At 43.8% G+C, this 27,315-nt stretch overlaps 2 protein-coding genes across 4 annotated transcripts in view; one reads left to right on the forward strand and one right to left on the reverse strand.

The window, feature by feature from the left end:
- Nucleotides 1-11,298: 11,298 nt before the first annotated feature.
- LOC135107018 (probable methyltransferase-like protein 24) lies at nucleotides 11,299-16,328 on the reverse strand. The gene is made up of 6 exons (XM_064016582.1): nucleotides 16,032-16,328; nucleotides 15,196-15,352; nucleotides 14,561-14,680; nucleotides 13,983-14,144; nucleotides 12,486-12,590; nucleotides 11,299-11,655 (listed from the first exon to the last, which is right to left on the reverse strand). The coding sequence occupies exons 1-6, from the start codon at nucleotides 16,139-16,141 to the stop codon at nucleotides 11,455-11,457; spliced, it is 855 nt and encodes a 284-aa protein (XP_063872652.1). The 5' UTR covers nucleotides 16,142-16,328; the 3' UTR covers nucleotides 11,299-11,454.
- Nucleotides 16,329-17,905: 1,577 nt separating this feature from the next.
- Nucleotides 17,906-27,315, forward strand: part of LOC135107017 (serine/arginine repetitive matrix protein 1-like) — a 111,721-nt gene continuing 102,311 nt past the window's right edge. For 2 of the 3 annotated variants that reach the window (XM_064016579.1, XM_064016580.1), the window contains exon 1: nucleotides 17,906-19,030. In XM_064016579.1, coding sequence (XP_063872649.1) covers nucleotides 18,637-19,030 — 394 coding nt within the window. In that variant the 5' untranslated portion in view covers nucleotides 17,906-18,636. The remainder of the gene's footprint in view (nucleotides 19,031-27,315) is intronic. The other variant, XM_064016581.1, reaches the window with a different exon arrangement.

Below are 27,315 nucleotides of genomic sequence, written 5' to 3' on the forward strand. Positions count from 1 at the left end.
GAAAAGCACCATGACTCTGGAAGGGCTTGGGAAAGCCGTCAAGTCGATAAAAACGGCTGAAACTTTTATGTTGATGGAAGTCAAATGAAATAGAAGCTTTTGATGCAGATAACGGGGAAGTGAAGTGTACACATACTCGTACATACTACTTGCTTTTGTTTCTGCGATGGGGAAATACATCAGTGGCGAGCTGTTGCGGTGACAAGGGGGGGGGAAGTTAATGGACAGCCGAGTAAATACAGAGGGAGAATAAATATAAGCAGGAATGCAGAGGAATACGAGAAGAGGTTAAGGTACTGAGGACTAAAATGGAAGGAGTGATGATAGACAGAACAGAGAGAGAGAGAGAGAGAGAGAGAGAGAGAGAGAGAGAGAGAGAGAGAGAGAGAGAGAGAGAGAGAGAGAGAGAGAGAGAGAAACAGAAAACCCTCCCCCAAAAAAATGGAGGGGAGACTGAGCGAGTGACTGAGTGAGAGAACGAAGATGACGATGATGATGATGGGAAAACCTGGCAGGAAGACTCACATCATGCAAGTTGATCAGAAAGGATTGACGGCACGGCGCGGCGGGGACGGAACCATCAGCCCCCCTACCAACTTGCCCCCAAAATACTCAACCCACAAGCAACACCTGTGCCTCTTAACCCCCAGCCAACCACAACTTGCTTCCTTCCTACATGTGCTTCCTAAAAGAATGGTTCCACTTCCCCTATCACCGCCATCACAACAACAACAACAGACTCTATACGGCCAGTGACCTTATTAGCAAAGCAGAACTTATTGCCACTACAAGGAAAAGAAGAATCACCAGAGCCTGTTGCTTTCCCTCATGTGTTTCCTGCGTACAAGACTGCTTCCACCTTTCCCATCACCACCACCACCACAACAACGGCAATAAATAATACACCAGCCATTGACTTTATCAACAAAACACCACTTATTGCCACTACAGGAAGAAGAAGGGGAAGAACAAAAACAGGAAAAAGAAGGGGAAAAAGAAGTAGTAGGAGTAGTAGTAATAATTGTAGTAGTAGTAGTAGTAGTAGTAGTAGTAGTAGTAGTAGTAGTAGTAGTAGTTGTAGTAGTAGAAGGGTAAAAAGAAAAATAAAGAAAAGTAAAAGAGCAAGAACAAGAAAAAGTACAAGAACAAAAACAAGAACGAAACAAGAAATAGAAGCAGCAGGATCAAAAGAAAAAATAACAACAACAACAACAACAACAACAACAACAACAACAATAACAACAACAAAAACAACAACAACAACAACAACAAAAAGAGCGATTTAGCATTTATGTTTCCACCATCGTCATTGCTCTCTCTCTCTCTCTCTCTCTCTCTCTCTCTCTCTCTCTCTCTCTCTCTCTCTCTCTCTCTCTCTCTCTCTCTCAGTTAGGCAGCCGTATAACTACAAAGAAAAGTGGAAAAGTTTACAGAGAGAGAGAGAGAGAGAGAGAGAGAGAGAGGAGAGAGAGAGAGAGAGAGAGAGAGAGAGAGAGAGAGAGAGAGAGATGGAATACATGACTGGAATAAGAGAATAAGTTGGCTTGTCAGTAAATTACGTTTGTCATGCGAGGCTCGTCATGGTGGTCACCCGAGGGAGTGTAGCGGGTAGCGGAGAGGCCTCGTGACCCGCCTGTTCCACGCCATTTGTCGCCACTAAGAGAGAGAGAGAGAAAAAAAAAATAAAGAGAAAAGAAACATGGAAGGAGAGAGTGACTGAGTGACTGAGTGAGGGAATGAAGATGATGTTATTTTGATGGTTAGATGTACAGTCACTTCTACTAATGTTCAAGTGATTGTTTTATTTATTTATTTATTTTTTATTTAAGCATGTTTTATTTTTCTACTTTTTTTTTCTATATATATATGGCACGTGTTTTGCTTCCATAGTGCGTAGGTACAGTACAGGCAGAGATATGTATGGCTATTCTTCGTACTGATGCACAGGCGCTGGTCTTGTCATTGTTGTTGTTGTTTTTGGTGGTGGTGGTGGTGGTGGTAAGCAACACAAAAGGGGGGCTTCAAGACACTTATCCTTCAATTTTTGGATAATACAATTGGCTCTTTAGGGACTAGAATCTCAGTGATCCTTTATTTTTCTTCCTTTTTGTTGGTCTTGGCTAGTGCTATAATAAATAAATAAATAGATAAACTTCCCGGAAATTACCGTCATGTTCTTGCCACCACAGCTTTCTTGCTTTCATGAACTGATTGATTCAAGGTCAGTGGAAGGATACTGGTGTCTGTAGCCGGTGTCAGCAACGTGCAGGAAGTGAAGTGAACACTGCACTGGTCTGTCGGGGCTTGATGCTTATATGGACCCGAGACTGATGGAACAAGCTAAGTTGATGACGAGATATTTGAAGAAATTTTGGCTGATACATTTGTTTTATTTTTAATTGTCTGCTTTGTCTGGGCCATCTCGTGTGCGATTGCCGGCCTGGTGTGTAGATAGATAAAATAAATAGATAGATTTTTAGGTGTTTATTCAGCCCGCCATGTGACCTCTTGACGTGAGAAGAATACAATACTAGGTCAGTGACGCTCCGTTGCACAAAGATCACTTGAGTTAAAGTGAAATGGAGTTGCTTGAATGGTGAGTGCGACTGTTGTGAGGCATTATGCATGTGTGCAACGTTATTCGCTCCTTTACATTCACATGCTTTGGCTTTATAAATATTCCCCCGCTTTGTTTACACACGAGGTTTTACGAGGCAACCTGTGTGTGCACTTAACTGTTTCCCGCACCAAGAGCCCGGGCAGCGGCGGGGCACCAGGCGGCGGCACCAGGCGGGGGCACCACGGGGGTTTAAATGTAGGAATGATCAAACAGGAAGGTCGTGTGAAGAAACATTTCTGGGTATGTGGAGCAGGTGGGTCAATAAACCTTCACTGCTTTCCCGGAGGTGAACCCGCCGGCCTCAAACCGCCGAAGCAGGGGAGGTGAGGGGCTGGGAGGGGAGGGGAGGGGGAAGGAAAGGGAAGGGGAGTTGCTTGCCGGGGTCACGCGGCGAGGGGTAATACACGGAACAGTCATGCATCCTCAAGGTCGGGTCAGGCAGTCATCCTTCCGTAACCTACTGGTGGTGCTTCTTATCGATAATTCGTATTAGCGCATTTCAGAGCGTTATGGTGCATTTTTCTTTTCTTCTTCGTATACTTCCGTGCCTTCAGTCTTTCAAGGTGATGTCTACAAAGCGCCACTCAGAAGAGGAGCTAAGTACAAGGAAGGAAGCTCGCTGGGAGGTCTTTGTTCTCCAAGGCTCAGTGACGCGCATGAACACCGATTATTGCAGACACACAGTGAGGAGCGGATGTACTTACTCATAACCCACAGGACAACATTCCCTTCGCCTCCTCGTCTCAACATTCCCTTCGCCTCCTCGTCTCAACATTCTCTTCGCCTCCTCGTCCCTTCTCCCTCCACACATCCAACCAACCGTGTTTCCCGCCACTGCTCCACTCACACCCATTACCGCCTGGCCAGCACACCACCACCAGCGGCACGGCCCTCCCCACCTGGCCATCATTTACTCATCCTCGCTTCAAATAACCACATCCTCTTATTTACGTCACCGATAACTCTTGGCAATCAGTTGTAGGAATTGTACACTTTGTAGGAACGGGCGATACGCTGCTGCATCCCTGCCAGAGCCTTGAGGGAGAAGAAAACAAACCAGTCAGGTAATACGCCTTCAGGAAGAGTGAAGCATCTCTTACAGACTGAGATGGTGAGGACGATGAACGCAAGAACACAAAGCATAAAGTGAATATGTAGCTTTTGCTTTTGCCTTAAGTTCGCGATACGCTCAGTATGAGAGAACATCTTCACATTTTCTTGGTGAGTGATGTGGTGATGATAGACACGGTAAAAGCAAAAGCACCCACAAGGAGGTATAAGTTGCAGTTGTTACATTATTTGTCAGTGCTTTGCTCAGGTTGCTGCATCCCTCCCTGTCTGCCTGTCCCGTGGTTGTGATCCATCAGTGTCCAGCGCACGTGACTGTTTAGAATGAGGCTGGAATTGAGGGAAAAAGAGCAGTATGTACACAAAAGTATAGTGTGGACGTATGAACACACACACACACACACACACACGCACAATTTCTCTCTCTCTCTCTCTCTCTCTCTCTCTCTCTCTCTCTCTCTCTCTCTCTCTCTCTCTCTCTCTCTCTCTCAGAAAAATATTATAACAGGACATAATTGGTCAGCCCTGGAAGACGCGCTCAGCTGACCTTCCGCAACTTGTCTTTCTCCCTCACGCCACACGACGGAAAAAAGCTAATCCTCTTCTCTCCATCCTCCTTTTTGGCTCGGTATGTCGAGTACGCAACGCCGCTCGCAAGGTTAAGAATTTCGATACCGCATTTTCAAAGGTTCAGGCGTCTTATCTCTATTACTGCCAGACATTAGTTATTCAAGGGAGTTTTCATGTTTGTAGTGACAGTTCAACCAGGATTTTACATTAATGGGAAAAAAGAAGATACTGCAGAACCTGGCTGATTGTCTTTAGCTTTTGAAAAAAAAATAGGTGTTATAGGCGTTTCAATATACGAACCTATTGGCATATTAAAGCAGGAAAATCAACATAAGGGAAGGTGCAAGTTGTTAGACCTATATCTGACAGTACCTGATTAACCCTTTCAATGTGAATGGTACATGTTATTTTAGCAACCTTAGGCAATTTAACCCACCACAAATTAAAACCCTTTTTTATTCCTATTTGGTACTTCTTTCCTTAATTACTGACCACAGTAATACATATTTTCTTGGCCTACAACCACCTCCAAACATTGTATTTACTAGGAATTACAAAATCTAGTCTTTTTATTTCCTTTCTTGTAGATGTTTATTTAGTGTTGTGAATTGTTACATACCGGAAGGAAAGGGTTACACTACAAGATATTGCATGACACCTTTTTGCCGAGAGTGTAGTCTTTCAAAATACTCATCTAAACTTACACAAGGCCATTATGTCAAGCTGAGAAGATGCTGTAGGGATCAAAGGGTTAATGAATAAATGAATGAATGAATGAATGAATGTCACGTGCATCTCTTGAAATGGTTAACTATTGGTGGACTCCTTGTGGTGTTTAGGTGACTGTATGATGACTATCTGGTATGTATATATGTCTGTGTGCCTTTTAGTACAGGTGAACATACTGGTGTGGGTTAATACAGGGAAGAAATAATGTTGTACCTGACTGTACTAGGTATAGCTCGGTGTGTGTGTGTGTGTGTGTGTGTGTGTGTGTGTGTGTGTGGCAGAAGTATGCATGGCGGGCTCATCGCGGCGTGAAGGAAAGAAGCCTTTTGTCCTTTCTCTTTTTGAGCAGTTCGGGGTTGGCGACTCCAGAACGGGCCAGAAGTGGTCGTGACGGAACTAATCTGCTGCCTTTTATTATGATTCACTTTATGCCTCCTCATAACACGCGCGTCGACTTCACAGTTTTATAGGCTCCTCAGTCCTGCTCATTTTTACATCCCTGAAGGTAACCATCGCTGCAGTCTTGGCAGGGAGGCACACCGTGTACTTACCGCTGATTTAGGACTCACCTTTCCCGGGAACACATCAGCAGTCATCATCGCGCTTCGCCGTGCAAAAATTTTAATTTTTTTCCTTGCGTGTTTGCACCGGGCAGGTGAAGACGTGATGGTAGGCTTTGTCGTGTTTGAATTTCCTGTGTCTGGAAAAGAGAGAAAAAATGTGGGGCTGGACATGTGATCGATCCTACGGTGGACTGACGCGTGAACACCACTGACAGGAGATTACTTGACATTCAATTGTGATATATATATATATATATATATATATATATATATATATATATATATATATATATATATATATATATATATATATATATATATATATATATATATATATATATATATATATATATATATATATATATATATATATATATATCACACACACACACACACACACACACACACACACACACACACACACACACACACAAATGCATTAACACAATATTAGCCAGCTGCAGCAGGGTCACCGTGCCGGGCCACGGGCTCACCACTGCACCGATGACGGTGGTAAGGAGTGGTGCGCTGAGGCGGCCCATGGGTGATCATGATCCATGAAGATGCCAAGTTTTTCTCAGGGTGTGAGGGCGGGGCAGCCGCGATTTGGGCTCATCACCGAGAAATTAGATGCAGCCGTTACCTGGCCATGGGACGCCGCCCTCTTGTGTGCAGGGATGACTGCGGCGGAGAATGACGGTCAGGTTGGGAGTCTGCATTCGCTGTGACATGGCGGTGAACCACTGCAGGAGAACTTTCAGGCAAGTCAGCAGGCAAAGACAGCGCCGCTCACGTTTTGGTGTTGATTGAGTTACACCCAATCTAGCAGAGGCGAGGGGGAATTCAGTGGAATGTTGATATTCTACATTACTTCCTTTCCTTAATGTTTCTTTGTATACAATCTTAACTTCCTTGGTAAAAGGAAGCCATTTGTTTGTACGAATGAACTGTCAAGCGACATCATCATTAATAAATCAGGTACTTGCAATTATGAAGATGAATGGTGTGGAAAAGAACGCCCCTCTCCCTCCTCCTCTGTACTCAGTGAAGAGGCAATGAGAGGAGCCCGCCAATGCCAGGCAGACTGCTGCTGGCGATGGGAGCGGGAATGGGCGCGGACGTGATCCTGTTGACAGCGCACACCCACCACGCCGAAAAAAAGGGACCGGAAAGAATAGGGATGAACAGGACACCCTGCCTATGGCGCCTCCCCTCCTCTCTCCTATCCCCGCGCCCACAAGTGTTGGGTGAGCGGCGCAGTGGAGCTTCCGGTGAAGATCCTTTCCTTCTTTCCTTTTAAGACTTCCTAAAGCACTCTCTGCTCGTGATTTTTTCTTTAATCACTCAAGTAGAAATCAACATCACACTAGAAGGCGTTCGTATTTCATGATGCTTTTGTAATATCTCCTAGTGTCATTCCACCCTCCGTCCTGCCGCTGTCTGGACCGCCAGCACCCATAACCACCATCGCGGGCCGAGCGGCTCCACATCAATAAGCTTAAACTGACTGACGTCATCTCCTCGTGCTGGAGTGGCGTTCTGAATGTCAGTGAAGCAGAGAAGTGGTCGTGATGTGAACATGACTCTCTCCTTCTTTACGTGGAAACATTCCTTGAGTATGGTGGTGCATTATATACTTTCTTTCATAAATAAATGACAGAATTTTCGAGTTTGGCTCCAGCAGCACAGCCAGGATATATGTCAGACTTTATATATATATATATATATATATATATATATATATATATATATATATATATATATATATATATATATATATATATATATATATATATATATATATATATATATATATATATATATATATATATATATATATATATATATATGTATATAGTCAGATTTTCATGGATATTTTTCTCATTTTAAACTATCATTGGAATCCTAGAAAAAAAAAAAAAACATTGAAAACCACAGTATTTCCCACTAGACGCTGTTAAAAGTAGTCGAAATATTGACGCCGAAACGTTGAAGAGCATGACCTTGGGACTAGATTCTGAAACCTGCTCCGCAGTTCCACTACTTTCAATAGGCTCCAGTTGAAGCTACATCGGCTTTAGGGGTATTTTTTTTTTATGGTTCTAGTAACAAACTAACAAAATTTCTTCATTGTCAACAAGAGAAACAGTCTTGAGAGCCTGGCTAATAATCTCTGTGACCTTTAAAAATAGTCTTGGTGAGAGAGCAAATCGTTTCTGAATACCGGTTTTGGTGTGACGGTATGTAAGACAACGCTCAGCAGGGATGTTTCTTGTCGAGCAGTGCACACTGTCTCCAGCTGGTGCCACAATTAAGAAGCTTTTTAGGCTCATTCCCTCTAAGTTGAAACTGTGGACCTCTTGTTAAATTTCTTCAGTACTTTCCGGCCATTACACCCTCAGCTCACCACGCCGCCAGCCTGTCTCCCGCTCCTCGCAGACCCTGGCAACAGAAGACTTAGGTGTGTGTGTGTGTGTGTGTGTGTGTGTGTGTTGGTGCTTAGTCTGTTGTATGTGTACGTGTGCGTGTCTGCCTACATGTGTGTGTGTGTGTGTGTGTGTGTGTGTGTGTGTGTGTGTGTGTGTGTGTGTGTGTGTGTGTGTTTAAGAAATCAACAATCAACAGTAATTTCTTAGAACTGCCAGCCAAGTGTGTTCCAGTAACGTCATCTATTGTGTGTGTGTGTGTGTGTGTGTGTGTGTGTGTGTGTGTGTGTGTGTCATGTATCATATTCGTATTTGGTAGAAGATACGAAGGGAACGTAAGAATCTTAACACTTTCTTGCTACAGATATCGACACTTCTCTGTCACAACATGAGAATGACAGCTGGATCTTAATGTCGTGTTCATTCCTTGATTTGATGCGTGTACTGACATGGAACAAAGTTAGGGAACATGAACAGCGTATGAATGTGTTCTTGCATTTGTCATGGAGAGCTGAGTCATCACTTTGCTGCAGTTCCTTTCTTTCTTTAAGCCTGGGTTGTCATTTGTTTATTTATTTTTAATCTATTTTTTTATCTGGATTCCCCGCTCCTATCACTATATAGAAGGTGGCATCACTAATGGTCACAAGGATAATGCAATCAGACTTTTTCACTAAAGATTTGATATTTTGCACATTCATCACTCAATCAAGCCACTTATCCTTCAGTTTTGAATAATCCTTTCAGCATTCTGTTTATGGTCTGGCACATCAGTAGGTATTTTTTTATTTTTTTTTTTTTTGTCCTAGGCCAGTGTCCCTCTTACATAAAAAATCCAGTATGCTTAATGAAGGTCAAGTTGATCAGTATTGTAGTACTCTTTAATTTCCTGAATAAAACAAATAACTTTAAACATTTTCTCACCTCATATCATCTGTAAGAGCACACTAAATACTAGAAAGGTAACATTAGGAACCAAGCAACTGCCTCAGGTTGACACTATGATTACAAGACAATAAAGTGATGCTGTGTTTTAAAAGATGTAGATTATCATCATTAGAGCTTGACTTGCGCCTCCATGGTGTATGTTTGTGTGTGTGTGTGTGTGTATGTGTGTGTGTGTGTGTAGGACCGCCACCACACTACCACAGCGACACAGTTACCTGACCCGCTCACTAGTTGGCGCCATATGGCCAACACAACACCCACTCATCTACACATCCCCACACGCCCGCGCATCCACCTCCCCCTTCTCTTCCTTTCTTAATGTTAACAACCGTCATCATAGTCATATCAGACACCTCCTTTCTCTCGTAACTCGTAACTTTCATCTTCCTTCATGCTTTCTTGCTTCCGAAATTGAAACTCTTTTCCTACTCTTCCTCCTCCTCCTCCTCCTCCATATATTATATCATTCGCTATTGTTTCTGTATCTCTTTAGTGATCTCTTCAATATGGGGCAAGACAATGACAAATAGAGAAATGGCGAGTGAGCTTAGAGAATGAAAGGAGATGCGGTGTGTGTGTGTGTGTGTGTGTGTGTGTGTGTGTGTGTGTGTGTGTGTGTGTGTGTGTGTGTGTGTGTGTTCATGTCACGCTTCAACCCTCCAACAGTCTTCCTCTTTGTTGCCACCTTCTCTTCAGGATGCTAAGGAAATTGACACGAAACAAAAATTTGTGATGTAAGCTTCTCGTTAAGAACAACTATCGCTAACCAAAACCAGTGAACCGTGGGGCGTCAAGGCTCATTAATAAAGATCGCGTCACAGAGAGCTGGCATGCAGTGTCGGCAGAGGGGATGCAGGGAGGGACGTGTGCTTCATGCTGATTTCCCCCCCAGCCCGTTAGGAGGCAGTCACCATTACTGCCTTGATGAGATGCAGACACGGCGGTGGAGAATGGCGTGAAAAAAAAGAATAAATAAATAAAAAAAAAAAGACTTGTTATAGGGAAAAGTGATCTGAATTTTTACTTTTTTTTTAGTCTAGTCCATATACGTCTCGTTCCTGAAAGTTTGGATGGTCGAATTACAGTATTTCTTGGTGGCACTGGCGTGGAACAATATTCATCCGTATTCTGAAACACTCCCGCGCCCAGACTACTTTCAATAAGCTCTACTTGAAGTTACACTGCTTTTCAAGGATGTTTTTATGGTTCTAGTGACAGATTAACAAGATTTCTATATTATGAACAGGAGAAACACTCTTGAGAATTCGAATAATCATCTCTGTGGCCTTTGAAAATAGTCGTGGTGAGAGAGCAGTGTTTCAGAATATGGGTCAAAGTGTCGCCAGTAGCGGGTGGTGTCGTCTTCCCCTTGTCCTGGCGGTGGCGGTCACAGTGGTGTTGATGGCAGCGTAATGGCATCATGTCAGTGATTATTGACTACTCGATCATTCACGAAAGAATAGCCACTTCCGGTGGGACTCAACTTGGGATCAGGGAGCTCACCACTTCCGTGTGATGACCACTTGCCCACCGCCTCCCTTCGCTGAGGTGGGACTCAGAAAAGTAACTTTCGTAAACTCTTACACAGGTAATTGAGTGTGCTTGTCTTAAGCGGCACCTTTTCCAGAGAGAGAGAGAGAGAGAGAGAGAGAGAGAGAGAGAGAGAGAGAGAGAGAGAGAGAGAGAGAGAGAGAGCACTTGTTTTGACAAGGGCCAGCCTGGTATTGAATGTCGAAGATAAATTTGAGACCCAATTTGCTAGAGGCCAGTGTTAATAAGTAAAAATGCATGTAAGATTATATTAAAAAAATGATAATACATAGTTATATTGAGACATCCACACCCGCATCCACATCCCCCTTCCCCCCAAAAAAATAAAATAAAATAAATAAATTAATTAATAAATAAATAAAACCAAAAAACTGGATGTCTGAATTTGATTTTCGATAAAAGCTGTTTTCACCCGTATGTGTACACACACACACACACACACACACACACACACACACACACATCTGCATTTTCAGACATAAGATAAAGCTCCAATATTTTATAACTGGCAGACAGAAGTGTGTGTGTGTGTGTGTGTGTGTGTGTGTGTGTGTGTGTGTGTGTGTGTGTGTGTGTGTGTGTGTGTGTGTGTGTGTATATGTAGGGGGTGGCTAGAAAGTTAAAATAGTCTGTGCAAACTCAATTTTCTTTCTATAGTATTGCTAGAAGAAAGCGAAACATTTTATGGTAGACTTGTATAAATGAAGCTTGAAGACTGCATGTGTTGTATATGCATGTTTGTAAGTGTAGTGTTTCCAAACATTACTTTCCTATTGTTCTCATTAGACCTTTGTTAAGTGCGGCAAGGAATGCTGTGTAGAATGGTAATAGTTTAATTATTAAAGATTACAAGCGTTCATTCTTTTAGGTGTATACATTATCTTGTAATAAAAAAAATAAAAAAATCATCCTTAAGAGTGAAATAAGCGAGACTGCACAAATATCACCGTTTCCTTGGTTCTCCCATCGCTTTGCTGCGCTACTCTCGTATCCACACTGTCTCATACTTGGTGGCCACGTGTCGCTGCAGGTTGTGTATGATGTAGATGGAGTCGGGGATGGGGCGGGAGTGCACCAGGCGGTAACCATAGTATTCCAGCCCCAGCAGGAGATGATACAGGCTCTCCAGGTCCTTGAAGTGATCGTCCGTGGCGTAGGGAAGGTGCAGGAGTAGTCTGATCTGAAGGGGAGAAAGTAGTAGTGGTGGTAGTGGTGGTGGTGGTGGTGGTGATGGAAGTAGTAGTAGTAGTAGTAGTAGTAGTAGTAGTAGTAAGAGGAGGAAGAAGAGGGTTGCAGTAGGAGTAGAAGGAAGAAAGGGAAGATAAGTGGGAGGAGGAGGAGGAGGAGGAGGGTTGAAACTATTGAAGGTGTGTGTGTGTGTGTGTGTGTGTGTGTGTGTGTGTGTGTGTGTGTGTGTGTTGGTATTGGTACGAGCTGAAACTGTGTTTGTAGTACGTACAGGCTGAGTGATTAGACCGACTTGTAAACAGATCGACATGTTAAGTGGCATGTCTTTGTAAATATACTCAATACACAGACCTCTTGACTCACCCACTCACTCACTCAGTTCCACCCTCCCTCCCTGACTCACTCACTGGCACTCAATCTCTCACCCACTCACTCACTCAGCCTCACCCTCCCTCCCTGACTCAATCACTCAATCTGTTATTCACTCACTTACTCACTCACTCACTCATCCACTCTTATACTACTATGGTCATCATTTGGTATCATTTAGAACTGCAGAAAACTACTTGCATTGACACAAAAGGAAAGAAAGAGAAAACAAGCCTAATTCCACTTTTCCAAGCTACAAAAACCTTTCAGGGAGACTATGACAAATAAATAACTCTAGAAAAAATTATAGTTTAACATAAAGAGAAATGGCTCAGGTAATGAAAGGGTTATGTAGTGAATGCTGGACACCTTAATGTAATCAGTGGAGTGGCTAAGACAGCTAAGTGTTGCCTCCCACCCGCTACCTAGGCCGCTCTGTCTCCCCGTGTTTACCTGCTTGACGTGGGTGTACGCCTCGTAGCCTGACAGGTAGAGGGTCTTCAGGAAGGTCCATTCGCTGCCTCGCGTGGTGGTCTTCACGTAATGGATGGGCTTCCACTGTAGAAATACATATCAAGTATCCATCAGTCTGTTATTCGTGTTGCTCTGCGCATGGGAAACACGTCTGAGTCCCACCACACACACACACAGACACAAAGGAGCGAGTGTGATTGTCCATTACTTCCCCCAAGAAGCACGTAAGGAACTAAAAATAAACACAAAATTCAAAGTGCACGTAATGTTTTTCCCATTGTTTTACTTTCCCTGAAGCCAACACAAAGATCAAAGGATTACAAAGGATAACACGCAGCAGCAGACCCTTTGATCCTTTCTAGATGGCTTGATAATACGGTTCCACTGCCTCTGTTTGTAATGGAGATTGGGGAAACAGAGTGAGAGGCTCAGGATCTGTATTTTGAGACACTTGGGACTCATAAGAATCGCTCACAAAGGCCGAATAAATTATATTTGCTTCTCGTGGGTGTTTTCTCATTAATGGTAGAGAATCGTTATTAAACTATAATAAATTCATCAAAATAAATTCGTGAAAGTTAAAATAATCAGAATGTGTTAAAAATTACCTACATAAGACGTCGTAACGCTTGAGAATACGTCCCAGTATAATACGCTAGTCTGTGCACACTGGCACCTGGGAATATAGAGCGCCGCAGTGGAATGTTTGGAATCATTATTTTGAAACACTCATGACACTCATAACAACTATTTGCAAAGGCCACAGTGATGATGGAGAATACTTGTTAAACTGCTAGTAGAATCACAAAAAAAAGAAAAAAAAGAAAACCTGAAAACTTCAACAACTTCAACTACACTACGGCATGTTAAATGTGATCGAGATAAGACATGTAAGTGTTTGAGAATCATAAAAACTCCCCTGAAAACCCCCAACAACTTCCACTACAGCAAACTTGAATCGATTATTTCTTGTTCCATCCTAATTAGTTACCCTGAGAATTTTGCGTACGTCACCTTTGTTGTATAGGGAATATAACAAAGGTGACGTAAGCAAATTTCTCAGAATCAGTAATCATGAAAGAACTAGAAATAATCAGTTGAAGCTTGAAAAGTCAGATTTAAAAAAGAAATAGTAAGGCATTGGTTCTCAAATAGAGTAAATGAATGGAATGGAGTCTGTAATGAGGGTTGATAATGCTGAGTCGTTAGGGAGCTTTAAAGGAAGGTTACACACGTTCATGGATGAGGATGATAGGTAGAAATAGGTAGATATGCTTCGTACAGGGATTGCCACATGTGGACCTGTTGGCTTCATACAACCTATCTTACTTTCTTATGTTTCGTAAGCTAAAAGTTTTTGCGATATGATAAGTGTTTGAGACAACGATCTTGGTAAAAAGCAAGATCTTAGTGGCATCTCAGAGAAAGGCAATCCAGTTTAAAGGCTCATGACTAAACTATCTTTTCTTAACTAACCATGTGTGTGAGGAGATCGAGGAAGCCGTCCAGAGTGTAGTTGTTGAGGCTAGGGGAGACGGTGAGCTCCAGCGGGTACAGGTACACGTTAGGCTTGAGGCGCGAGTAGCTGTATTCCGTATTGGCCATGAGCAGGTGAACACGACACCCGCGCTGCCCCATCTGCCGAGTGTCATGTTGATGTTAGTGTGTAATGTGCTGTAGGGTGAAGGCTCTTGTGATTCAGTTTGGGATTAGTGCTGAAAAGGTAAGTTTAAGTTGTATTCTAAGTTGTTGGTAATGTGTTCTCGTCTAGGTTAGGTGTGATAATTAGTGTTCAGGTGTCCAGGCACAATGTAGTGTCTCCTGTAGGGCAATTTCAAGATAGAGATGACTTTGCAGACCGTTGCTATAGGGAAGTCGTATGTGAATTATTGCATTTCCATATTTTCATATAAACACTACTGCTGCTGGTGCTGCTGTTGCTCCTCCTCCTCCTCCTCCTCCTCCTCCTCCTCCTCCTCCTCCTCCTCCTCCTACCACCACCACCACCACCACCACCACACAACACGCCTCCCCTTCCCTCACCCGGCACTCACCACAGTCTCAAACTTGATGTCGTTGCGGTTGATGCCGAAGGAGTAGATGCGACAGGATTCCTGCGTCGGGGTCTCGGGAAGGGCGTCCAGGCAGATGTAGGTGCCCTCGTGGCCTGAGATCTGAGACACACACACACACACACACACAGACACACACACACACACACACACACACATAGAAAATAGTAATCATTTATAGAAGTTTGAATACGTAATCAGTTTCTTTTTTTACGTCGTACTGGAGTTATTTATTTATTTATTTATTTTTAGAGAACAACATTATAATGCTATATTTAATTAACTGTTTATGTATATTCAGCTTTCATCATGCAGATTTTTTTTTAATACTCCTCCACTAACACCTAGACACACACACACTCACACACACACACACACACACACACACACACACACACACACACACACACACGCACACACACACACACACACACACACACACACAACAGATAGATTTATTGACTACAAGCTGAATACAGATTTATAAATTACTTCAGCAAATAGGTCTATATAATGATACCCATTATTACATACACATTAGCTAGCTGTAGTCTAAGAACATTAGTTACACCGCAACACACACCCACCACCCACATCCACCCACACTTCAGACTCACCATGCGATCTTCCGTCTCCAGCACAGAGGAGCCCGGGATGACCTGTGAGTTGGAGCAGTTGACGGTGGTGACGGTGATGAAGTCGAATAGGTCTTCAATACTGGACAGGAGGTAAGATGGGCGAGTCCTAGAGGAGATGGTGGCTGTTTGTGGCTGCCTGAGGGGGTGAAAGGAGGAAGGTGAGTGTGCATGCTGATGTAAATGTCTATTAATAATTGGTATGGTGTTATTTAGTTCATGCAAGTGATTACCTGATAGAAGATAACATGGATGAGGAAGTGAGTGGTTCTCATGTTGAATGCCCTGTGAAGAAACGTGCTTTTAATAGTGATCCTTATACGTAGATGGCAAAGTGGAGGGATTATTTTATTTTTTTTAACGAGAGAGATCGGCCAAGGGGAAAGAAAGGATAAAATGTCCACTCAAATGAAGAACCGAAAAAAAAAATGCAGTTTGTTTTTTGTAGTGTCTTGATACTCCCGTCAGTGATACGTACGCGCTCCCGAGTCTTGTAGGGCACGGTAGCATTTATCAGCATACCCTCCAGCAATGTGGCGTGTATTGGTCAGGTGTTTCAAGGAGTCCTAACCCTTTGACCGGTATTTGGTACATCTTTCCCTAATTACTAAACACTCTGAGACATCTTCACTTGTTAAGTAGCCTCTAATCTGTAAACCCAGTATAAATTTCAAAATCTCTTCCTTTTAATCCCCTTCTTTCATGGAGCTGCTTATAAAGATCACTTCTGGTGCTATTAATTGTTTCGTATCGCAGTCAAAGTGCTAAGTTTCCTTGGGTGTAGGTGTAAGTGCCGTAATGCAGGTATTGCCACTCACCTGAACAGCAGCACAGTGGCCAGGACAGAGTAAGCCAGCAGGGAGCAGCACAGCACCACCACGGCCACCACCCGCCACTCAACCCCTGCCCTGCTGTGCTTCCCTTGCATGTCCTTGGTGTGACAGGGCGATGTAGTGCTGCTGTTCCTCCAGGTCGTCGCCGCCTTCCTCCACGCGCCAGCACTCCGCCACGCACGGATTATTGCTCATTTTTCCTCATCCGCCGACACCCGCTGTTTTGTTCACTTTTTCCTGGAGGACACTGCTGCATCACACACACACACACACACACACACACACACACACACGTCTATCCATCCGTCCATCTATCTGTCTGTCTGTCTGTCTGGCTGGCTGGCTGGCTGGCTGTCTGTCTATCTATCTATCTATCTATGTATCTATCTACATACTAATCTATTTGATCTGCCTGCTGTGTCATTATTATTACAAAGTAAACGCGTGTTTCATATTGTAATTATGGTGATAATGTTATTCATGCTTTTAATGTTTCAGGTACATAAACAGTACCTTGTTGCTGTCAAATTTATCTTCATAACATCCACAGTATTATTAAAGTGAGAAAATCCTGTGCTGTAGGAATCTATCTTCAACAAACCAAATGTCGTTTTGCCTTCCCCGCGCTAATGTATGAGTGTTCTCCCCTTTTGTCCTGGTGTGTCATCCAATCAGTGCGTAGGAAACCTTCACACAGTTTCAGAGTGAGTCACTGCACATTGGCGTTGCCTTATCACCTGGCCAGTGTTATCAAGGTGTGATGAATCCCGGTGAAGGGCGAGCAAAGACACAAGATAATGACAATACCTTGCCTTTACCAGCATGAGGTGAAGAAACAACGTATTCCTGACATTGCATCCCGTCTCATTCTCTTCTGGAACCAATAATATTAACTTATGACATGTGTTGTCTGTATGAAGGGAACGTATTCCTGATTCAGATATTATGAACTAATGCGTTGCTACATTGCAGATGTGAAACGTTGCCTGAGTGAATGCAGTTCGTTGCAGCTGTGGTGAAATGTAAATTGTCACAAAAAAACAACAAAACTCATCACTGCTGTTGTAAGACAAAAACATCAGCATTATTTTATTCTATTTTATTTTTTCGGGTAACGTTACAAAGTTGACGCCTATTTTTCATTTACGCAAAGAACTACGATCTAAAAAGTAAATATTCGTGTCATTTGAACCATTGTGCATCGGTCAAATACGGAGCAGCTTCGAAACAGGGAACCGAAGCAGTGCGATTCCCCCCTGAGGCAGTCTGGTGCGATGCGTGGTGGTGTTTGTACTTGTTGGATGTGTACTGCCTTGAACACCAATTGCGGTCAAGGTGGAGCGGGACTGGCAAAGCACTACTCAAAGCCTACTCCCAAGGGGCCACCAGGCGTGTGGAACAGATAACGAGCGTGCTAAGGACACGTATTCGTAAGTTCTGGTGACGCCGCTGGGCAGAGAAACTGTTGTCACATCGCCATATATATATAACAGTATTTTATTCAATCCGTTTAGTATTTTAGAGAATTATATTGCTACTGCTCTCCTTCAGTCTTACCAATTAAAGTAGCACAGACCTGGTACGTGTATACTGTATTGTAGTGGTACTGATGTGGGCATGCGCGCTGCTACAGAGGCTGGGCACTGGCGCACCCTCAAGGTCATTCAGGCTGCGGCCTGCTGCAAGGAATTACCTAATTTTGTTTTTACCTGTTTTGCTGTTCATTCTTGTCTGTTTGCCCTCTGTTTGTTAAGAAGGCCATTAAACATACATAAAAAATAAGGGCTGTATAGTGAAACATTACATGTATAACAGAAGGTGAACACTATTCCACATGATTATATAAAGACGTATAAAGTTGCTATGTAACCCAGACGGAGTTTCAGCTCTGCTTCACAAATAGCTTGGCACTATAATATGCCGCTAAATCTATTTATAGACACAATCTCACCTAGGCCTAGTAACCTTGAACAGTTGCTAGGGAAGGCTGAATCGGGAAGTCTGATGCTCCTAAATGTCAGGCAGCGAGTAGACTTCAGTGTGACACCGGCGGGGCAGGGTTGCGCTGGAGGCGGCGTGTGGCTCCCCCACACCTTACCTGGTTGCAAAACGCCAAGGTGGGCCGCAGAGTTTCGCAGGACTCTCTGGTGGTGACAAAGAGAGCTGAGAGCATAACTTCCTGTATTATTCTGGGAATGAATCAAAGGAGATCGCCATGGCGCCGGTAGATGACGGTACTAATTTATGGAGCCATGGCATTTATCCGGGAGGGCGCGAAGCTGTTGGGAAGTGAAGGTGAGCTGGTAAGGAACGTGCTCAACCGGAGTGCAGATGAAGGGAAGGCGGACTGAGGCTGGCAGACCACTGAAAATGTAATCAAACATACTTTTTTCAGTTTGTTTAAAAATACGACAAGCCTGCCGTTCTATTGCATTCAGTTATATTCGCTGCAATATTCACGACATACTGTGTTTTATAAAATAACATTACTAAACGCTGCCGTGCAGAGTGTTTGTGACTGACACGAGCAGTGAATGACAGAAACAGGAGTATTTTGGTGAACAAACTTTCATGACCGTGACCAGCCCTCATGGCCCCTCCACGTGTGCCTCAGGCTGGCAAGGGGGGCACCTCCTTCACTGTGGCCTTCACTGCACCCACTAAACGCCCTGGTATATCCACTGGGGGGCACAAACGGCCCAGCAGGAACCCACCTCAAAGCAGGATAACGCCTCCTAGAGTCACCTCTGTAAAAAAGCAGTCAGTGGGCGTGAACCTGAAGGGGCCTCGACAAGGGGAGCGCGACGGAAGCAGGACCGAGAATATGGCGTTTGACCCTGGGGGAGGCGGCGCTGCAGCAGGGGCGGTGGGGGAGGAGGTACCAAGACGCCCCAGGATACGCCCCGCCCCGCCCCTCCCCAAACCTGAACCGAAGATAGTGAAGCCCAAAGGGAAGATGACGCAGAAGGGGTTCGAGCCAGAGGGTGAGTACTCTTTAGCTGTCAATTATTTATTTATTTATCTATTTATTTATCTATTTATTATTTTCTTTATTAATTTTTATTTTACTTTTACCTATTCTTAATTTTATTTCTTATTTGTATTGTCTGTCTTTTAATAGTTGTTTGAGCTTACATTGTCCTTTGCCTCCTAAGAAAAAAAAAGAGGGTTATAAATAGAACATCAATGTTTATTTAATGCCTTGAGTTAGTAATGACCAGTTGTGTCCCAGAAAAGAAGCAGGTCTGTCTTGCCCTTGAAGTTTTTCTGTTGATGCCCGTCAAATCAACCTCAGCCCGCCGTAGAGCGAACAGTTATTTATGCCCCAGTAGAGTAAGTGTTGCCCGCCGCGGTGTTCATTCATCTAACCGCGGGATCGATATGAGACTGAATAAGTAATTTGCGTGAAGTTCTAAATCGCTTGACGACAGAGCAGCCTTGGGAACAGCTTGAACACACGACACCACCACCACCACCACCATAATACCACTGCTGCCACCCCGCCGCCGCCATTGCATCACCACCATCACCACTTCAACTGCCACCACCACCACAACATTATCGTCATCATCATCGTCATCATGCTCACCAGCTTCACCACCACTATCACCATCACCACTGCCATCATCATCGTCATCATTACATTTCCGCCACCGTTTCCATTTACCAATATCATATCTTCACACCACCACCACCACCACCACTACCCACGTGGCCAGCGCCTTTCAAGTGTGATGCACATTTAGAGCTTGAATGAATCTTGTATATCGGTAGTAAATACATAATTTCCAGAAGAGAAATTCAAGTCGGGTGTGAAAGAAGATCATTCATGGTGAATTCAAGAAGCGACGGCGGTAATCACGGGTTAATTGACTGGCGCAGGTGTGGCAGGTAACACATGTGGCGTAGAGGTAGCAGCAGCACTGATTTGCAGGGGGAGAAATGGCGATCCATGTTGAAATAAGTTAAAATAATTAATTTATCATTACTTACCTTGTGCGTGTATCAAAGACTGACGTTCACGATCATGCACCTTTTACGTGACTCATTTGCATATTCCTCTGATTTAGCCTTAACAGACTCAAGCCAGGCTTGCCGTAGCACGACAGAAGGGTCGCACAGTCCAAACAGGGAGGCTTCACCCTGACGCACGTGCCCCGCCACCTACTTCTCATCCCATACCATAAAACCTGAAATCCTTGCCCACATTGACCTGAGGCAGCTCGCGCCACTGAAGTCAGTCACGGAGCAGGACACTCTGAATCAGTCCGTTGATGCACACAATGCTCTGTTCCACACCTATCACAGTTTTGTCGCCTAGCAGTCACCGATCGGGGGTTCAGCGTTTAATGATCTCGCATGAGGAATAGACACGCGCTGCTTAGCGATATTGCGTGACAGGGAAAACAAATGATGCACATTGATTCTCCTTATCGCACGAGTCTGGGTATTTTAAAGCTGCTGTCCATCACGGGTTGTTATGGTTGGGAGACCCTGAAAGCAGGGCCACCGCAGGGCTGCCATGACAGCGTTATCTACCTATCTCTGTGACCTTACCGCGTCGCTTGTGGCTTGGTGGGAGGGGAGTGGAGGGAGGAGGGGAGGGACAGGCCGGTCTGGGAGTGTGTGGCAGCCGCATCCGTCGCCAGGCAACACAGAAGACTGGCGCCGCCACAACACAAGGTGGGAAGGGGAACTGGTGACGCTTCCATGCACTGCTGAGTGTTGGCGAGGCGACCATGACTAATAATGTGTCGCTACGGAGCGTGGTACAGCTACACACACACCTGGGCAAACGGCTAACTGTTGATCTGGCCACACTACTGTTAGCCCCTCCTGCCTCTGACGCCTCATTACCTCACTGACCAGACTGCCATACACACACTGCAATTATGCGGGGACCATTACCTAGATCATTATTTGTAATTCTTGACGTTCCCATATTATTTCTCTCTCTCTCTCTCTCTCTCTCTCTCTCTCTCTCTCTCTCTCTCTCTCTCTCTCTCTCTCTCTCTCTCTCTCTCTCTCTCTCTCTCTCTCTCACACACACACACACACACACACACACACACACACACACACACACACACACACACACACACACACACACACACACATAAACCTTATAAATGAAAAATATAATTGTATTGCGACTGCAACATTCCGGGAACCTTGTATTGCTGCATTAACTGTTCTGTCGTGGAAGGCTCGAGCACAGCTGTAGGCGAGGATGATTTGCATTCACCACACCCACATTTTGTTTCCTTTCAAAGGTCTCGTCAATTTGCAGCCTCAAGAACATTTATTTTTCTTTCAAATCATGTGAAGGAGGCTGAAAATCGTGAGTTTTGAAGACAGAAAGGAGGAGGAGGAGGAGGAGGAGGAGGAGAGGTAAGTGAGGAAAGGTGAGGGGATGGAGACAGGGGTAGTTAAGACCACCTGCACACAATTAAAAATATATTTTCTTTTTGTTGCTGGTTCACACCTGCTGTCTGTATTGTAGGGAAGGGCAACAAACAATAATGCTGCAAAGATTTACACAGCATATACCATAACAGAAGGAAAACCGTCCCCTAAAATTGAAGTTTTGTGACTCGAGACACCTGTGACTCCCCTTAAGGTGAGGGGACTGCCTTGCTCCGGAGGGTGGGCGGAGAGAAGGTGAGGGGGAGAAAGAGGTGAGGGGAACCGGAGGGGCAGCGAGGCTCCTCCCACTCGGGTGTGCCAGTTGCTACTCGCTGGTCGTGGAGGCTGTGCCGCCGCCTCTCGCTCCGCCGGGACAGTTTCCGCAGCGCATCGTGACAGTGATCAGGACTGGGACACTTTTGAACAGTGACTGAACCACCTCAACACCTGTGTCGGTGAGGCGTGAAGGTAAGCCTGGAGGCGGCGAGGAGATACGTGGCGGCCTTTGTCATGTGAGGGGAAATAGTAAAGGTTTCCGCGTACAGTATGTGGGTGAGCGGTGCCTGCAACAGTCACGCACCGCAGACCTGTCTCCACGGGACTGTAAGCCGTGGGTAGAGGCGATGACCCGTCACACACTCCGCATTGCCTGTCCTGTCACCCATTCCGTTATAACTTGTTTCTTCTCCCCTGGCGAGCGTGGGTGAGCGAGGGGCTGAGGGTCGCTTGGGAACTCTATGGTGTTATCGATTCGGCGTGTGTCTGATTGGGGAGCACAGTGCCATGCGGGCCGCGAGCACTGTACTTACTTGCCCGACACCCCGGAGCACATGGCGGCGGTGGTGCGTGGAGGCGAGGGCTGGCTGCTGACGGGGCTAGGCTGAGTGTTGGTCCGTCTGGTGGTGTTTGAGTCAGGATGACGATGATAGTGATGATTTTAATTTGTGTATTAGGATTTGTTTTTGTTGTTTTCTTCTTCTTCTTCTTCTTCTTCTTCTTCTTCTTCTTCTTCTTCTTCTTCTTCTTCTTCTTCTTCTTCTACTACTACTTCCTCTTCTTCTTCTTCTTCTTCTTCTTCTTCTTCTTCTTTTCGCGTATTTTCTCGCAGATCCGGAAAATAACATTTGTATAGTAATATTGTATTTCATACTATTAATAGTTAGTAATGGTATTAATTAAAAAAATAATGATAATAACAACAACAGCAAAAACAAAAATAATATTGATAATAATAATAACAACAGCACAAAATCTTTCGTACACTCACTTTCAATAACAGAAATCCATTAAGCGAGTCAGCCTCCCATCCTGGCCAGCGCTCCACACCAGCCCGGCCGGCACAGGAGGCAGCCAGCAATCCGATCACTGCTGAACAAAACACTCCCGTCACAGCCCCCAGTACAAAGCAGTGCAGGTGGTGGGAAAGCAAACACTCCCTCTCATCCCCACACAATCACAAGTATAAAAATAAGAGTGTGATTCTTTCCTTTAACCCATTCACTGCTGGACGAATTTCTCCCATAATCATTTTTTTTTATTTCTAAGCAAGGGGCAATAAAAGAAGAGGGAAAAAAGGGCCTAATGAGAGTGCCAGTCCCTAAGGATAAGTCAAAAGCATCATCCAAAACTTACAGCTTTTTTAAGGCATATTTTTTCTGCTACATTTTCCTAGATACTCGTAATTTTGTAGTATGGAAGCGAAAAAATTAATCACCTTTTCTTTTTTACTGGATAACCAAGGAAACTATCTATTTCCTTTTTATTTTATCGTACCGTGCTCTAAGATTTAACAGAAAAGGTGACCATAGCAATAAAACTCATTAAAATACTCGCAGTTGAAACATTAGTGAACACAGGACTCTTGCCTCAGTCTGGGCGCTCTTACTGCTTTTCTCGCCCTTTTGTTGAATTTTTGTCTCATAATGTAAAGCGCATTTCTACAGGAACGGGAGCTAAATGAAAGTAGTATAAGCAGAACAAAAGGTCCATTCTTCTGGGTGCACTCGCTCCTGTCTTGTTGAAATCCATATTACACACACACACACACACACACACACACACACACACACACACACAGAAAAATAAGACCACACCTTTACAGTAACTTAAAACGATTCGCGCGGGCAAAAAAATCACTTTACCTCACAAAGCTCCTCGTAAACGTCCTGCAAAAACCGTAAAAAGGAAGAAAAAAGAAAAAAGAATCTAATAAACGTTAAGAAAAGTCGTAAGAAAAAAAAAAACGTTAAAAAGTTGCTCTAAACGTTTCTTGAGAGAGAGAGAGAGAGAGAGAGAGAGAGAGAGAGAGAGAGAGAGAGAGAGAGAGAGAGAGAGAGAGAGAGAGAGAGAGAGTGTAATTTATTCCAGAATCTTATTACATATAAAAAAGTACCGAATAACTTTGAGAACAATTTATACCAGGAGAAATTTGCAATCTTATTATAAAAGAAAAAAAAATACGTTTTGTATCCGCGAGGATAGCAAAATTAGTAATATTTTTTACAATCTCTTTTCTTCTTTTAGAGAGAGAGAGAGAGAGAGAGAGAGAGAGAGAGAGAGAGAGAGAGAGAGAGAGAGAGAGGAGAGAGAGAGAGAGAGAGAGAGAGAGAGGAGAGAGAGAGAGAGAGAGAGAGAGAGAGAGACTATTTCCATGTTTTCATTTTAATGCCTCATTGGGAAAACGAATTATGATCATATAGCTTATACTGTAAATACAGAGAGAGAGAGAGAGAGAGAGAGAGAGAGAGAGAGAGAGAGAGAGAGAGAGAGAGAGAGAGAGAGAGAGAGAGAGAGAGAGAGAGAGAGAGAATGTTCACGTCAGTTATCTAATGAGTGAGGCAGTTAATTTATCCCATCTGCTGATATATGAGACTTCTCCCGCTAGATGGCGCATGGAACTGAGTCATGAAATAAATCAACGTGAGCCGTTCGTCATTCACTATAAAGTGTATACAGTATCAGAAGTTCAAGTGTTTTGTGTAAGTTGCGTTGTGTTTCAGTGTGTGTGAAATGTTGCCGTGAAAGAAATGATTAAAAGGAAGGTTGTGTATGTGTGTGTGTGTGTGTGTGTGTGTGTGTGTGTGTGTGTGTGTGTTAAGAAAAAAGAAGAAAGGCCAGGTGTGATAGTTAAGTTATGGTTAGGAACATGGTTATTGGTGGTGGTGATGGTGGTAATGGTGATGGTAGTAAAAGTAGTAGTAGTAGTAGTGGCAGTAATAAAGTTAATGATAGTGTTAATGCTTATGGCAGTTGTGGTGGTAAGTAGCAAAATTAGTTACTAGCAGCAGTGTTCAAGTTACGGGTGGTGAGGAAGACAGGATGCATCAGTGGTCAAGGCCAGCAGGTAATATCAGTAACAGTAGATTAATGAGTGATAGTGGTTGCAAATCAATAAGTCAGCTCAAAGGAGTGACTTCATGCAGAATGTGAGTGTGAGGGAAAGGGTTTGCAAAATAATCAGGTTTGGAAGTTCTAGAAATATTTGATTAGTGTTTTGTGTTAGTGATGATGGTATGATTCTGTTAGGGTAAGTTCTGTTATGTTAGGTAAGATAAGTTAAATTCGGTCCAATTAGGGAAGCTTAGGTTAGGTATCAGCTTAGACTGTGTTATGTTAGGTCTAGATTCATGTAAGAGGGGCTAGAAAAATTTGGAAAAAAGGCCCACTAAATGAAAGAAAGGTTCACTGAAAGTTAGGTTAGGTATGTGCTGATGATAAAGGTGGCAGTGTAGTTTAGGTTATGTTAATAAGTGATGGTGTTAGAGGTGATGAAGACAGTGGAAATAATGGAATGGTTTTGTTAGGTTAGGTTTAAGTTTGGCAAATGATGGTGTTATTAGCGGTGGTGAAGATGGTTTCGTCAAGTTAGATTAGATTAGGTTAGGTTAGGCAAATGATGGTGTTGTTAGAGATGGTGAAGCCAGTGAAGGTAATGGAATGGTTTCGTCAGGTTAGGTTAGGTTAGGTTAGGTTAGGCAAGTGATTGAGATGTTAGAGGAGATAAAGGCTGTGAAAGGAATGAAGTGGTTTTGTCAAGTTAGGTTAGGTTACGTTACGTTAGGCAAGTGATTGAGATGTTAGAGGAGATAAAGGCTGTGAAAGGAATGAAGTGGTTTTGTCAGGTTAGGTTAGGTTACGTTACGTTTGGCAAGTGATGGAGATGTTAGAGGAGAAAAAGACTGTGAAGGGAATGAAGTGGTTTTGTCGGGTTAGGTTAGGTTACGTTACGTTTGGCAAGCGATTGAGATGTTAGAGGAGATAAAGGCTGTGAAAGGAATGAAGTGGTTTTGTCAAGTTAGATTAGGTTACGTTAGGTTAGGCAAGTGATTGAGATGTTAGAGGAGATAGAGGCTGTGAAAAGAATGAAATGGTTTTGTCAAGTTAGGTTAGGTTACGTTACGTTTGGCATGTGATGGTGATGGCGCTGGTGAGGGGAAGAATGCAGTGCACATAATGGAATAGTTGGCAGTCTCATTGCAGTATTTGTCCAGGACGGTAATTCAGCTCAGCATTACCATTTCCCCTTCTGGTATGCAAGTCAGGAGGGAGAGATGAAAGGGGAAGTGCCTTATAATTTTCGTGAATTTAGAGCCGTCAACTGTGACTACCGTGACATTATCTCTCTCTCTCTCTCTCTCTCTCTCTCTCTCTCTCTCTCTCTCTCTCTCTCTCTCTCTCTCTCTCTCTCTCTCTCTCTCTCTCTCTCTCTCTCTCACACACACACACACACACACACACACACACACACACACACACACACACACACACACACACAAACTCAAGCATTCCAGCCATCAAAAATTCAACTCTTCCAAACACCGTACCTTCCCGGTTAAGGAAAAGAGCGCAAGAGGAACACGCCACTAAAGTCTTGACCTCTGCAGGCCGCTTTGGACCAAGTTCTTCCTGCATTTACTCCTTAACTTTTCATAGACGCTCTCTACTAACCGGCAGCCCTGTAAATATATGACCCAAGCAGGCTAATGTCCCTCTCACTGGTAAAGTTATCCTCATCCGCTTTGTAAATGTTTAGTACCGTGGAGAGGAGGAGCCACAGGAACCAGGGAGTTTTGGAGCGGTGTGGAATCTCATAAGGACTATTTTCTTATGCATTTTATTGCTGGAAGATATTTTCATAATAACCTACGGCTTTTTAGATACCAATTTTTGTGCTAGAGTAATTTTTAATTCTTCTGTAGTCTAAAAATAAGTGTTAAGCTCCTGTTCTCTCTTGTGTGTGTGTGTGTGTGTGTGTGTGTGTGTGTGTGTGTGTCCGTGCAAACATTTCTTTTTTTCCTTTTAAGTGATCTAAATGTTAACAAAGGACGCCCATGATAGTGAATAGGTTAAAGACCACGGAGATTGTTAGCGTAGATCTCGTGGCTTGTACTTAATAGTGTAGAATACTTGCTGATGCTTCCATTACTTATGATACGACTTCTTATTATATTCCAGTAACCCTAGGCGATTTGTACTGAACACTAACATAACTGCAGACACTAAAAGGTTCCAATTACACGATCACTTCTGCGTTCACTGGGCGTGTTCCGAAATTAAACCCAAGTAATGGCAACAACCGGTCTTTCCGACACAAAGAAATCAACTTTAAGAGAACCCGTAACATTCAGAGGGATAAACTGCTCACTAAAATCATGAAGACACCCTTGACAACCGTAACAGCAATCCGCTAGAGCCTGTAAAAGTATTGGAGATGAGATACCGGATCGTCTTGAGCATGCAGTTCGAGGGGCACTCCGGCGGGAAGCTCCTCTGCACCTTTTATTTACACGTCTGGCACGAGCGGGAATATTTTGTCTGTCCCGTCGAGCCAAGGATTCTGTGACCTCATATCGCTCCTGAGGAA

This window comes from Scylla paramamosain, chromosome 14, assembly GCF_035594125.1.
Source record: "Scylla paramamosain isolate STU-SP2022 chromosome 14, ASM3559412v1, whole genome shotgun sequence".
In the NCBI taxonomy this organism is placed as follows: Eukaryota; Metazoa; Arthropoda; class Malacostraca; order Decapoda; family Portunidae; genus Scylla; species Scylla paramamosain.